This window comes from Azolla caroliniana, unplaced genomic scaffold (assembly GCF_043228905.1).
Source record: "Azolla caroliniana isolate FFs.n. ecotype wild unplaced genomic scaffold, voAzoCaro1.0.p SCAF_4, whole genome shotgun sequence".
Lineage (NCBI taxonomy): Eukaryota > Viridiplantae > Streptophyta > Polypodiopsida > Salviniales > Salviniaceae > Azolla > Azolla caroliniana.
In genome coordinates this window covers 19,122,353-19,135,840 of record NW_028230439.1, presented here as the reverse complement: position 1 = coordinate 19,135,840, position 13,488 = coordinate 19,122,353, and the positions used below count along the sequence as shown (strand labels likewise).

The 13,488-nt window shown below is 39.8% G+C and overlaps 1 protein-coding gene and 1 long non-coding RNA gene across 2 annotated transcripts; both read left to right on the top strand.

Moving 5' to 3' along the window:
* The first annotated feature begins 8,968 nt into the window (after positions 1 to 8,968).
* On the top strand, positions 8,969 to 13,032 carry GOS12 (golgi snare 12). The gene is made up of 6 exons (XM_087318046.1): positions 8,969 to 9,221; positions 11,301 to 11,488; positions 11,979 to 12,068; positions 12,140 to 12,211; positions 12,286 to 12,415; positions 12,604 to 13,032. Exons 1-6 carry the CDS (start codon positions 9,110 to 9,112, stop codon positions 12,699 to 12,701), a joined length of 690 nt encoding a protein of 229 aa, XP_087174172.1. The 5' UTR covers positions 8,969 to 9,109; the 3' UTR covers positions 12,702 to 13,032.
* LOC147865258 (uncharacterized) lies at positions 9,363 to 11,182 on the top strand. The gene is made up of 2 exons (XR_015529638.1): positions 9,363 to 9,699; positions 9,732 to 11,182. It is a non-coding gene; the product is annotated as an uncharacterized LOC147865258 (long non-coding RNA).
* Positions 13,033 to 13,488: the final 456 nt, after the last annotated feature.

The window sequence follows — 13,488 nt, the reverse complement described above, 5'->3', positions numbered from 1 at the left end:
CGAACCACGAAACCATTTAAAGCAAACCGTTAAAACCACGGTTTCAGTTTTCAAGTTAGGTCAAAATTCACATTTTCAATTTTCAAATTAAAAATTTTATATTTTTCAATTTGATTCCAAAGTTAGAAGGTGCGGTGGATGATATTAAGAAATGGAGGCCTATAACTCTTTTAAATACTATACATAAAGTTTATGCTAAATTATTAGCAACACTTTTGCAACCTTTTTTTCCACATATTGTGCATAAAACTCAGACAGGCTTTATATAGGAAATGAGCATATTTGTTAGTATTTTCATGTTTTGGGAGATGATAGCAATAGTGCAAGAAACAAAACAAGAATTGACAATATTGCTTTTGAATTTTGAGAAAGCATCTGACAGAGTCGATTGGAATTTCTTATACGAAGTTATGGGTCGTCTAGGTCTTCCAAGTGACTATGTTAAGGTTGTTTTTGCATTATATAATTCAACATCTAGTCAAGTTCTTGTTGTAGGAGCACTAGGTAATACTTTTCCGATTACTAGATCGGTGAGGCAAGGATATCCTTTGTCTCCATATTTATTTCTATTTGTAGGAGACTCCTTTAGTGCATTCTTGCATAAGAATAGGTTATCAATTAAGGGAATACAGTGGCCAAGTGTGGAGGAGGTTGTGTTAGATTGTGAATTTGCATATGACATAGCATTATACGTTGTAGGAGATAATAGAAATCTATGTAATGTGCAAAATATGATCCATGATTTCTGTGATACTTCAGGTGCTATTATTAATTGGCATAAATCAGTGGGATTTTGGGTTGGGAAACGTCTTACTCCTACTTGGTGTCCAAACAATGGATTTCGTTGGATACCAAAGGGATCTCCTGCGAGATATTTAGGGTGCAAAGTGGGAATTAATCTTCCTCCAGAAGCTCATATACAACCATTACAACTTTCTTTGAGGAAGAAGTTGATCTTTTGGAGTTCTAAGAATTTGTCACTTGCGGGGAGGCTAGTTATTTCTAATCAAGCATTACTCTCCTCAATGGGGTATATTCTATCCTCTTGGTTATTCTACAGATCTTTGGGGTCAAAGTTACAGAGATTGATTAGGAATTTTTTATGGGGATCTACTGATTTTAGAATGTTAGACCAAAGGTAACATGGAAAACCTAGCGCTGACTTCTCAAGGGGGTTTAAATTTGGTAGATTCTCTGATGCAATGTAAGGCGTCATTGGCAAAATTTGTAGTACGAGGATTATTGCCAAGAAATGAGCCGTGGAAGATACTTCTTTATTTGAGAATGAAAGAGGTCTTCCCGAAAACTGGAGGTGAATGGACAAGGTCTCTCTGATGGTGCTTTATTCCTAACTTCTATTCACATAAGATAGTGTTTCAACATGATAGATTATTCGCCGTGATAAAGCGAGCCTGGTGGTCCATAAAGGATAATTTGCAACAAGTCTGACCCAATTCGATGGATGAATGGTTACATTAGCCCTTCATTTGGAATCCTTTATTTCTAGATGTTGAAGGATCTATGTTGGGGAGGAGAGTCAGATTAAATTGGGCTTAAGTGGATTCATCTTTTGCCTCATCACATAGTAATTGGCAACAATTTGTTCATAACCCTACTCATATTATTCAACAAAAGTATAGAGGAATAAGTGGAGGAAAGATGATAGTTGATGAGTTAAGGAAGTTGTAGTAACCCTTGCAGGATAATTAATATACTTTCTAGTTGTCATAAGTGGGTGGGATTATTTTCAAAATTTCAGGTTTTAATTGGAGTCTGTGGCCTTAGAGATGATGGTACTTTCTTACTTTATGATGTTCTACAAGATGGAAGATTAGGGACGATTCCCTGGGAAGATGAATGTTTGGCTAAGGCTATATTAAAACCTATTAGAATTCTAGCTAAGGTAGATAAGGTTTGGGTCCTTGACCCTAATCCTAATGATGTTCATCCATGGTGGGATCTATGGGTAGTGGAGAAAAAACCATTATGTCAATTGGAATGGGACCCAAGAGAATGGAAGTGGCTACCTACATCATATTCTGGGGAGGATGTTAGGCCGATTCCCTTTTTTCAGTATTCCGTTCGATTGGGAAGGGAGATGATAAGATGTAGGGTACCCCATTGGCCGACAACAGCTACAACATGATTGACTTATAATGTTGATCCTACTCAAATGACAACATTTTGGAAATGGCTATGGGTTATGCAAATTCCAGAGAAGATTATTCTATCTAGATGGTTGATTGTTCATTATGCGGTTCCTATTAGGGTTTGGATGTATTATAAATAAGTGGATAAAATTTGTGATTTTTGTGGGTTAGAAGTGGAGTCACTTCATCACCTATTTTGGTCATGCACGACTGCCAAATTGGTTTGGAAAAGATTTTTACGTCTCTTGCATGAGGTTTATGGCTCTAGAATATATAAATGGGGGGTAATGATGTGGGCTTATATTAAGGGTGAGGTACAAGATTATCAAAAAGAAAAGGTTAACTTTGCATTATATACAAGAGGTCGATATGTTGAGGAAGTGTCACCATGTATGCCTATTAATTCAGTCTAGAATGGAGTGTTTGGGAGACGATTAGTTCAATAACCATATGGGTTTTGTGGACTAGTAGATGTCGAAGGATATTTAAGCAAATTCAATGGAATGTTGTGGATGTAGTCAAGGAGATTTGGGTGACCTTGGTACATACACTCTTTAAAGGAGAATATGGTGCTATCAAAGGTGATTCAGATGTAGTCTTTCGAAAGCAAGAGGTTTTTAAGAAGAGATGGGAAAGGATGAAGGTATTCTACATGGTTAATGGTGGTATACGTTGGAGGTATCAGCCACCACTCTGGGTATTTCCTCCACCGACATGAGGCATGTGCCCATGTATAACTGTTATTACTAATGCTTTGGGACATGCGTATGTCTATAACAATCCAAGAGCAGTTGAAAGAGACCATAGCTTTCAACAAAGCGGTGACCTTTCATATCAAGTGCATCTACATAAACACGCATGGCAGGCAGTGCAAGAATTGGGAATCGGTTTTTGGTTAACTGATGGAGAAGCTAGCTAGAGTGCAATACTTGTCTGAAAAGGATCCCAAAAATTGTACACTGTTATACCTTGCTTTACAATAGAAGAATGTTTTAGTGAGTCTTTTTAAGCTAAGTAGAGATGAGAAGGATAAAGTTTTATATGTATTTCTAACTCAAGATTTTTAGGAGTAGAAAAAACAGGTTGTTGCATAAAAATACATATGTTCTAATGGAAAACACCGTCGTGATCTTGCTATAGCATTCTTCCTTCTTGATAGTGATTTAAGATCAGATCAGTTCACACGGTAATACAATATTACTTTTGTTGGATAATAAGGGCAAGATTGAAGCTGAACCAAAGATAATAGTTCTCCTATACATCTTAAGCAATATTTGTTCTTGGCAGCGGTGATGAACATTGAGATTAAATCTAGAACAACATCTCTTTCAGTGATGAACATTGAGATTCATGCTAACACTTACCTTTGGTCCTTTCTCGGATGATCTATACTTAGACTATTTGTGTACATATTGGCTTTGGCCACTTTAATTTTAATACCAATGGAGGATTTTTTTTATTTTTTTAAAAATTTATATTTTTCAATATTTAGTTTTTAAAGTATTACAGATTTTTCTAAAAATGTCAGAATTAGACATAAAAGTGAAAAGTTTGTCCAAAAACTATTTAAGAAAATAATCAAGTGGCAACCCAAAACTGTCTAAGCCGTTTGTAAAGAATCGGAAGGATTCTGTGCAGCGAAAGAACTGTGTGTATGAAGAGAGAGAGAGAGAGAGAGAGAGAGAGAGAGAGAGAGAGAGAGAGAGAGAGCAAGATTACAGAAAAAATTGTATTACAAGGGAAAAAAACAAAAAAAACCATCCTTACAAAGAGAAGGAGAAGGTGCTTATTTATTCACCTTCTCTCTAGGTTCTCTCACTAGAGTTGCCTCTTGGGAAAGAGGTCGAGTTGTAACTACGTAAAGAATATGTGTCATAGGATATTAACTTCTATTACACACTAGTTACTATACAAGGAGGTGGGGTGGTCACACACTTGAGTAACCTAGATTTTGTTCCCATACATGGGAAGTTGAGTTTGATTCTCAACACGCCCCTTCAAACACAACTTCCGGTCGTTGAATGGTTGGTTCTGACTGATCTTCGGGTCGTCTTTGAGTCAACTCCGGCTTCAGCTTCGAATGATTGGTTCACTCCTGCTAGTCATCACTCCCCCTCAAGCTCGGTTGGTCGACGATCGAAAGACCCAAGTTCGTCGTGAATTGTCGTAGCTTGTTGACTCCCAAGGCCTTGGTGAAGATGTCGGTTGTCTATAGGTTTGCGCTCATGTGTTGCAGGTCGACATCCCCGACAAAGACACACCCTCAAATGAAGTGATTGTGCACTTCGATGTGCTTAGTCCGAGCATGGAAGACTAGGTTCCGAGCGAGGTGAATACTGCTCATGTTGTCGCAGTAGAGGAGAATCAGATCCTTGATGGGAACACCCAGATCCTTCAAGATTCTCTTGGGTCAAATGGCTTCACATGCGGCAACGATTGTGCCCCTATATTCGGCTTCGGTGCTCAATAGTGCGACTGTTGGCTATTTCTTACTACTCCACAGTATGGTGCCACTGCTGAGAGAGGAAACAAATCCGGATGTCGATCGTTGGTCGGCTCTGTAGTCGGCCCAGTTGCCATCAGTATACCCTACGAGTCGAATCGGTGTGTCTAATATGTAGAAGATGCCAAAATCCAAGGTTCCACTCACATACCTTAGCACTCACTTAGCTTAGTCAAGATGGATGTCTCGGGAAGTTTGCATGAACTGGTTGAGGTGGCCAACTGGGTAACTCAGGTCGGGTCAGGTAATTGTGAGATGAAGCTTCCGACTAGCTGTCAATAGAGTGTCGATTCACACTATCTTCATTACTTCTAGTCCTAGAAAGTAATGAAGCTCCTTCATGTCTTTCATTTCGAATCGGCTGGAGAGAAGCCTCTTGATGTGCTCAATATCTGTTAGATGCTCTCCTCCTATGACCAAGTTATCCACGTAAATGATGATAAATACTTGTCCTCTGGAGTTGCTCCGGATGAAGAGAGAGTTGTCGGACTTGGACATTCGAAAGCCGATTTGGTGAAGATATTGCATTATCTTCGAATGCCAGGCTCTAGGTGCCTGCTTGAGGCCATAGAGAGGCTTCTTGAGTCGGTAGACAACAATTGGATACGTACTTGACACGAAGCCGGGTGGTTGTACCATGTACACCTTCTCTTCTAGATCGCCTTGGAGGAAGGTGTTCTTCACGTCCATTTGGTGGAGGTTCCACCCTTTTGTTGTTACAAGTGTGATCACAGTTTGAATTGTAGTCATCTTTGCCATCGGGGCAAAGGTCTCTTTGTAATCGACATCGTGTGCCTATGCGTAGCCCTTCGCCACAAGCCGGGCCTTGTACCGATCGACAGTGCCGTCGACGTTGTGCTTCACCTTGAAGATCCACCGGCATCTAATTGCCTTTTGGTGGTGTGAAGAAGGGACGAGATCCCATGTCTCATTCTTGGAGAGTCCTTGCATCTCCTCATTCATCGCTTCGACCCATCTAGGATCCTTCGTGGCTTTGGAAAAGGTTTCCGGTTCTCAGACTGTCGCCACCTTCATCATGAATGCATAATGATATGCCATGTAGTTGTTGTAGCCGAATCAGCTGACTACGTTCTTTTCTCGGGTGGAGCGACGTGGTTCTCCTGTTGTCCTCATGATGGGCATATCTAGTCCACCATACTCACTATCAGGTGAGTGAGTCGATTCATTTCCATTTGAGTCTTCGTACTCGAGCATTTTGGCCTTTCCATTGTCCTGTTTCGGACTCGACTGTGATGTGCTTTGGTCGCTTGGAGGTTCTTGTGGTCCACTCAACCTGGTTGAGATTGGACTTTCCTCTAATGTGAGCCTCGGTCGATCCTCCTCCTCCGCATATGTTTTGAACTCGGTTTTGACTGTGTCGGATGGGCTGATTCGACTGTATACCAGGATGCCGACTCGTTGAATGCGACATCCTGACTCACTCGTACCTTCTTGGTGGAAGGATTGAAGCACTTATACCCTTTTTGCTCAAGTGAGTACCCTACGAGTATACATTTCTCCGACTTGGGATTGAGCTTTTGCCGCTTCTCATCGGGAATATGTACATATGCTATTGAACTAAATATCCTGACGTGGGATAGATCCAGTTTCTTTTGATAGAACTTTTCGCAGGGGGCAACATCGTGCACTCCTGATGTTGTGCAACGATTCATTAGATAGACCGTCGTATTCGCCACTTTAGCCCAATATGATTTTGGCAAATGTTTCTCGTTCATCATTGCCCTTGCCACCTCGAGTATGTGTCGGGGCTTGCATTCGGCTACTCTGTTCTACTGAGGTGTGTGTCGGCAAGTAAACTCCCACCGGATTCCTTCTTGTCGAAGGTATGTGGTAAAGGCATCGGAGAAGTATTCTTTGTTGTTGTCTGATTGAAGGCATCGGAGAAGTATTCTTTGTTGTTGTCTGATTGAAGGCATCGTACATGATGATTGGTTGCCTTTTCGACTTCGTTCTTGAATTTCTAGAAGTGCGAGAGCATTGGATAAATCCAGGTATGTCTTGAGAAGTCATCGATGAACGTTACGTAGTACCAGCAACCACTGAATGTTGCGGTCTGGGCTAGTCCCCATACATCTGGATTCTGAATGTATTACATACAGGATCCATTTGCTTACATTCCTCTCCTTTGAGAACGGTTGTCGATGTTGTTTGCCGAATTGACAAGCTTCGCACATGCCTACAATTTCCTTTTCGGTAAAAGTCGAGAGTCTGATGATGACTCCTTTCAACTACATTCCCTTGAGCTTTTGGAGGTTGATGTGGCCTATCCTCTTGTGCCACAACTCTATGTCAGTGTTGGCTCTCTGGCCCTTGGCATACCTTGCCAATTTCATCTCATGAGAGTCGAGGATGAACATCCGACCTTCTCTCCAACCACGAGCGATAAGTCAACCTTCTTTTTCGATGAAGCATCCTCCATCGTTGAAGCAGACTTGCATCCCTTGTTCGTCTATTTGGTCAACTGAGACCAAATTATTCGTTATTGTAGGTCTTTGATGTAGGTTTGGTTGCCTTTTTCCCCAAATGGGACATTGCCGACATGCTGAACGGGGTAAATTGTGTCATCCCCAGTTTCCACATAGTCGGGTTGTTCGGGCTTTCGTAGCTCCTTGAACCAATCCTCGTGGGATTTCACGTGGTTGGATGAACCCGAGTCGACAAACCATACATCTTATGGTTTGGAGGTGTTGATCGGGTTGGAGGCTGCCATCGAGTTCATTCTATGCCTCATCACGAACATTCCGCCACCATTTTCGTAGTCGGAGTTGTCGGATTGTAGAGTTCAACTCACTCTTCTTTTTCCGACACTTTGCTTCTTAGTGGTTGAGTTTACCACGGTATCCGCATTAGGCAGGATTGTTTTGTCGGTTGGGTCCGGTATGGTTGCTCCCCCTTCTTCTGAACGCTCCGCCTCACACGTTCAAAGCGTCTTGTCGGTAGTAGAAGTATGTTCTCGGGGTTGCTTTGGTTGTGTCAGCCTTGGCCAAATCGGCCTCTTCTCCCACGACCTTGTCCTCTTCTTCCATCAAAGTTCGAATAGAGCATGTGTCCTTCTTGCGCATTGCTTCTTGTTTGAACATGATTCTCCTCGACCAACAACATCGACTAGAGATCGAAGGAGGGAGGATTCTCCCTCGCGAGGACTGCCGACCGAATGGCTCCGAACCAAGGTGTTAAGCATCTTAGGCAAATTTGCACCATTTCATCGTCGTCAATGCTAACATTGATTGACCTGAGGGCATCACATAGCTCCTTGATCTTCGAGGTGTGGCTGCCGATTGACATGTCCCTCTGTTGTATGTCGTTCAACTCTTGACAGAGTTGAAGCTTTCTTGCGATCGTGTTGGTCGCGAAAATCTTCTTGAGGTTTCCCGACGCCTCCTTCGGCGTTTTGGCCTCTTAGATGTAGCCAAGCATGTGATCATGGACAGATGATGCAAGGTAGTACAACACACGACTCACGACTTGCTCCCAAGCTAGGTAGTCGATATGTGTTGGGTTGGGTTGCAATTCTTGTGCTCCCTTGATATAACTTCAATAGCCTTGGCCGACAAGGTATTGGTGTATCTTGTACTCCCAAGATGCAAAGTTATTTCTGTCGAGCTTCTCGGTAGGAAGAGCGCTTCCCATATGAGTGTTCATTGTCGAACTTCTTCTTCTCTTTGATACGAACTGTGCAGATTGTTGCTATAGTGATCAATCGGTTCTTTCTGAATGTGGGCTTGGGCACAACACACTTAAAGGCGATGGGCTTGGATCAAGCTACCATGCACTTTGATACCATGTAAAGAATCAGAGGGATTATGTGCAGCGGAAGAACTGGGAGAGAGAGAGAGAGAGAGATTACAGAAAAAATTGTATTACAAGGGAAAAAAACAAAAAAAACCATCCTTACAAAGAGAAGGAGAAGGTGCTTATTTAGTCACCTTCTCTCTAGGTTCTCTCACTAGAGTTGCCTCTGGAGAAAGAGTTCGAGTTTTAACTACTTAAAGAATATGTGTCATAGGATATTAACTTCTATGACACACTAGTTACTATACAAGGAGGTGGGGTGGTCACACACTTGAGTAACCTAGAGTGTGTTCCCACACACGAGAAGTTGAGTTTGATTGTTAACACCATTTAAACCATTAAGGCACGGTTTCGCGGTTCGGTTTGGTTCATTGTTGCCGATTGCTACACCTGCTTGCCTTAACGAGAAGAGAGAGGAAATGGATATGGGAGACCTCACATTTAGAGGGGTAGGCGTTCGAATTTTGGAAACCCTTGGTGGGGGGTAGTCTTCAGAATTTCACCAGAAGATTGCCTAGCGATGGCCATGGCCATGGCCATGGCTATGGCGAGTTGTTGTTCTCGTTCTCGTTCTTGTCTTCTTCTGTATGTTGATGCTTTTCTGTTCACGTGATTCAGATCTGTGCACAGTCATAGCAGGGGTATGGAGGTCTCAGGCTGGGAAGACCTCCGCAGAGAAGCGAGAAAGATAGAAGGCGATCTCGACCTCAAGCTTTCCTCTTACGCCAAGCTTTCCTCTACACTCGTCAATGGCAGTCAGTATCTCTCTCTCTCTCTCTCTCTCATCCCTTGTCGCCTGTATCTCTCTCTTTCTCTCTCCCTCTCTCCCTCTCTCATAGGTCATATTTGACCTCCGAAGGCGATAATATAATCTATCTATCTATTTATCTCACACCTCACGCCTTCAAATTCATCGGTGATAGTCTATTTTCTGTTTGATCTTGGTATTATTTTTGTATGGCGATCAAATAAGAGAATGCCAAGTTTTTTAATAGTAGATGGTTGCTTCTGAATTCTTAGGAATCAATCTCATGGGATAAGAAACGAGTGAAGGAAATCGTTTATTGTTTCTTGTCGATTTTTACTTTTGAAATTGTTAGGTACTAGTGCTTCATCTGGGAAGCTTGATGAAGAAGACAATTAAAGAAACCTTTGATCTTTTAAGCTCAGTGAAGAAAAAAACGTGTTTTTCGGGTATCTTTTTGCCCCAGAATCGTAAAATAGCATTCCTGTGTTTCATCTGCAAAGATTGATAAATTGATGAGTAAACATTAATGAAAGAAACAGAGAGACCTTTGATCTGTTAGCTTTGAGGAGAAAATCAGTTTTTATCCAAGATTCTGGTTGATCTTAGTGACAGTTTTTCCTTGTAACTTTTCCCTTGAATTGTTAAGCAGCCGTGTTCTGCTTGATCTGCGAAGCTCGAGTATTTAGATTAGAGAAATGTTTGATCTATTAAACTTGGTGAAGAAAATAAAAAAAGAGTTTTAAATGCTATATAAATGCTCTATGCTCGATTTTCGAAGCTTAATGGAGAAGATTAGTGAAAATATTGTAAAGCTTGACGAAAGTGACCAGATAAATGTTCGGATATTGATGAAGAAGATTTGGAATATGTGAAGCTTGATGCAGAAGATTTGATAAATGTTTGAATATGAAGCTTGATGGAGAATATAGAGAAATGTAGAATGTGGAGAGGATCATGTAATGATTGACCTCCAGCAGATCAACGCTTGTCATCAGATACATTTTCTTTCCTTTTACTCTTGTACTGCATCAAACATGTTTCATTTCCCTGCCTTGCCTATTCACCTAACCTGTCTTGTGTATTTCTCACATTTTTCTGGACTTGCCATCACTTTTGTAATGTCCGTGCTTATTGATTGATCAGTCATCTTGCATTTCAGTTGCATAACCTACATCTCTTTTTAGAGTTCACCTCCTAAACATTTTTAGATGAGAGTTTTTTATTCTTGGTAATGCCTTCTAGAAAGTTTTATCGGTAATGGAGCAGAATTAAGTGTGAAATAAAAAGGATTTTCTAGTCCTTTGTGAGCATATTGTGTAGCATCAAAATTACATTTATCCTCAGAATTTGTATCCACTGCACTTGGCTTTTGCTTAACAGGCTCTGAGTTAGACATACAGACTTTGAAATTATTTAAATAGGACTCAGATTTGTGTGTGTATGCTTCTAGAAGAGAATCAATGATCGCATTGGAATCTATCATATTGGTTTCTGCAACACTATATTTTCTTGGCTGCTATACATAGCATGACCTTAAGTTGATTGCTATTGAGTGTTTATTTACATGGGTTCCACTAGTAGTTCTTAACTTGGAAACTGCATCAATTCTCTTTATATGCAAAAAAAGATTCTAGTTTTGTAAATATGCTGTGCAATTTTTCTCTCTTGTTGGACACACGACATCTCATGTAATCATGTATTACTGTTTGTAAAATCCTATATGTCATCGGATACAATTAGAGTCTTAAAAATATTACTGTACATGACTTAAAAACCTAAAGTCTCTAACATGGAACCCTTAAAACACATAAAATATGCCGCGGAAACCCTAGACCAGCTTTACAATATCAGTCCAAAATTTAAAAGAGGGCCAGATAAATAGCTGCAAACCTATGGTGGGGTCAGATTGTAAGATAGAACTCTAATGTGAAGCCCAATTTGAAATTGAAATTATAAGAAAGATAGATTGATAGGCAAGACATGGAGAGGGAAAGCTACTTGACTGTACATATGTGGGATAACTATAAGAAAAAATGTAGAAAAATATTAGTGGCTATGATGAATGTAAGTCTTTTTTTCTATGCAGAATATAATGAAAGAAGATCCGATTCTGATGCTTCATGGAAGTCTATGGAAGCTGAAATAGAGTCTCTGCTGAAGAGGTTGCTTGCTGTTAATGACTCCATGAGCCGAATCACATCGGAAGGAGCTATAACTACATCAGTGACCCAAAAACTTGCACGACATAGAGATATCCTTCACGAGTTTAATCAGGTTATATTTCATTGTATAGAGTTGAATTTTTTGTGAATTCTATTACCTGTTCTGTCTCTGGAATAAGAAATCAAAGGAACTTCTGGAACTTGCTTTATGTGTATGCTTTGTGAGGCAATGCATTGTAAACACTTGATGCTTACCATCATGTAGTTTGGGAATCATGACATGCATTAAAAGCCAAACATTGTCAGTCAGATTTTATTGTAATTCTGCAATTCAGTTTTATTGTTTCAAAGGGAAAAGCAGAACAATACCTCGTAAGTTCTGAAAAATTGCAGTACCTCTCTGCAATGGAACTAAAATTTCGAAACATAGGAATATGCTGGTTAAAGATATCCAAAGAGCTGGGGATATTTTGGTGTCTTATCCTTGTTTACAATTTTTCAAAATAATACAGAGAAGTTAGATATGTGTGTGTGTGCATGCGTGTGTAGATTCAAGAGGGAGCTAAAGAGAAATTTTCTCTATAAAATCTGCAAAATTACAGGAGTTCAAAAGAACCAGAGGTAATATACATTCAATTCGAGAGCACACAGAACTTCTGGCATCAGTTCGCAATGATATTAGTGACTCTAAGGTACTTATATTCCTAGATAACTTTGTGGCATTTACATCACTGGATTTTTCGTTACATTCTCCATTTGAAAGGCATCAGGAAACTTATCACCAGAGGCAAGCTTGCTGAGAGAGAGATCTGCAATTTATGGAAACATCAATCAGGTATGGGAATGCAGTTTTCCCAACTTCTTCTGTTTAGTTATGTGTGGTAAGTTTGTGGGTTCATGTATTTTCAGCTAGATGAGGTAATCAATCAAGCACAAATAACAAGAGGAGCCTTGTCATCACAGAGGAGTATGTTTGTAGATATGCAAGGGAGACTGAAGCATTTAGGTGATCAATTCCCTGCAATCCGTGGCATACTGGGTAAGTGATCTCACAAGTTATATATGCAATTTTAGATAATACTACTTTGTAACTGGGACAGCTTTTTATGACTCTCTTTCAGATTATATGTGCAATATTAGATAAGATTTCTAGAATGTGATGTTTACATGCAAAGCTTTCGGTTATATGTCAGGAAATGTGATTAAAGCTAATTTTTATCTCTTCAGGTGCCATAAAGCGAAAGAAGTCAAAGGATACTATAATTCTATCTGCTGTGATTGCCGCTTGCACGATTTTCCTTATAATATATTGGTTATCAAAATAATTCTTTATTCCCTTGTCCTAGTGTTTTGGCTGGTGAAATCTTTATTCTAAATAACCTTTAGGAGTTGGGTCTCCCAAAGTAGTTAGAATGATTAAATCTGATAGTATTTAATGCGTCAGCATGAGATGTGCTCAGTTTTAAAGAACCTTTGAACAAAGATTTGCGAGAACCATTCAGAGCCTACATGAATGAACAAAGAGCATTTTGAACAGAGCCATCATGAATTGTATGACAAGAAATCGAGTTTGTGAAAAGAGCAAGTAGACATTGTTTCAAAATATTGTGAAATATTTGATTTTTTCTGAAAACAAAGAATAAAACATTTCTTTTAGATATCAGGTATATATGAACACAATGCATTTTGTCCAAATCCCATGATTTCATAAAATGTTTTATCCTCCAAATACCGTATCTATTCATGATGGTGGCCATCTCTCAAGTAGAGAACCAACATGAGCATCATTTTGCCCATCAATATACCATGCTCTTACAATTAATTGCCCACTCAATGGCATGCAAGCATTTTCAGTGTTCTATGTCATCTTAAGCTTTTTTGTAATTTTAAAAATGACCAAAAGATGAAGGTGCCCGTCATACAACAATATATGTGGTGCTTGGCATGATTGAAAGGAATTCTCACACATTTATTTGTTCAAACAAATTGTCTTCCTACTTGTAAGGTCATTTTCTATGAAGTAGAATAAATGAGATCACAAACTTTTTTGTAATTAATCCACGTACCATACTTTTGAGAACATTGGTTTTGTTTTTATTTGCCTTAAGGTTT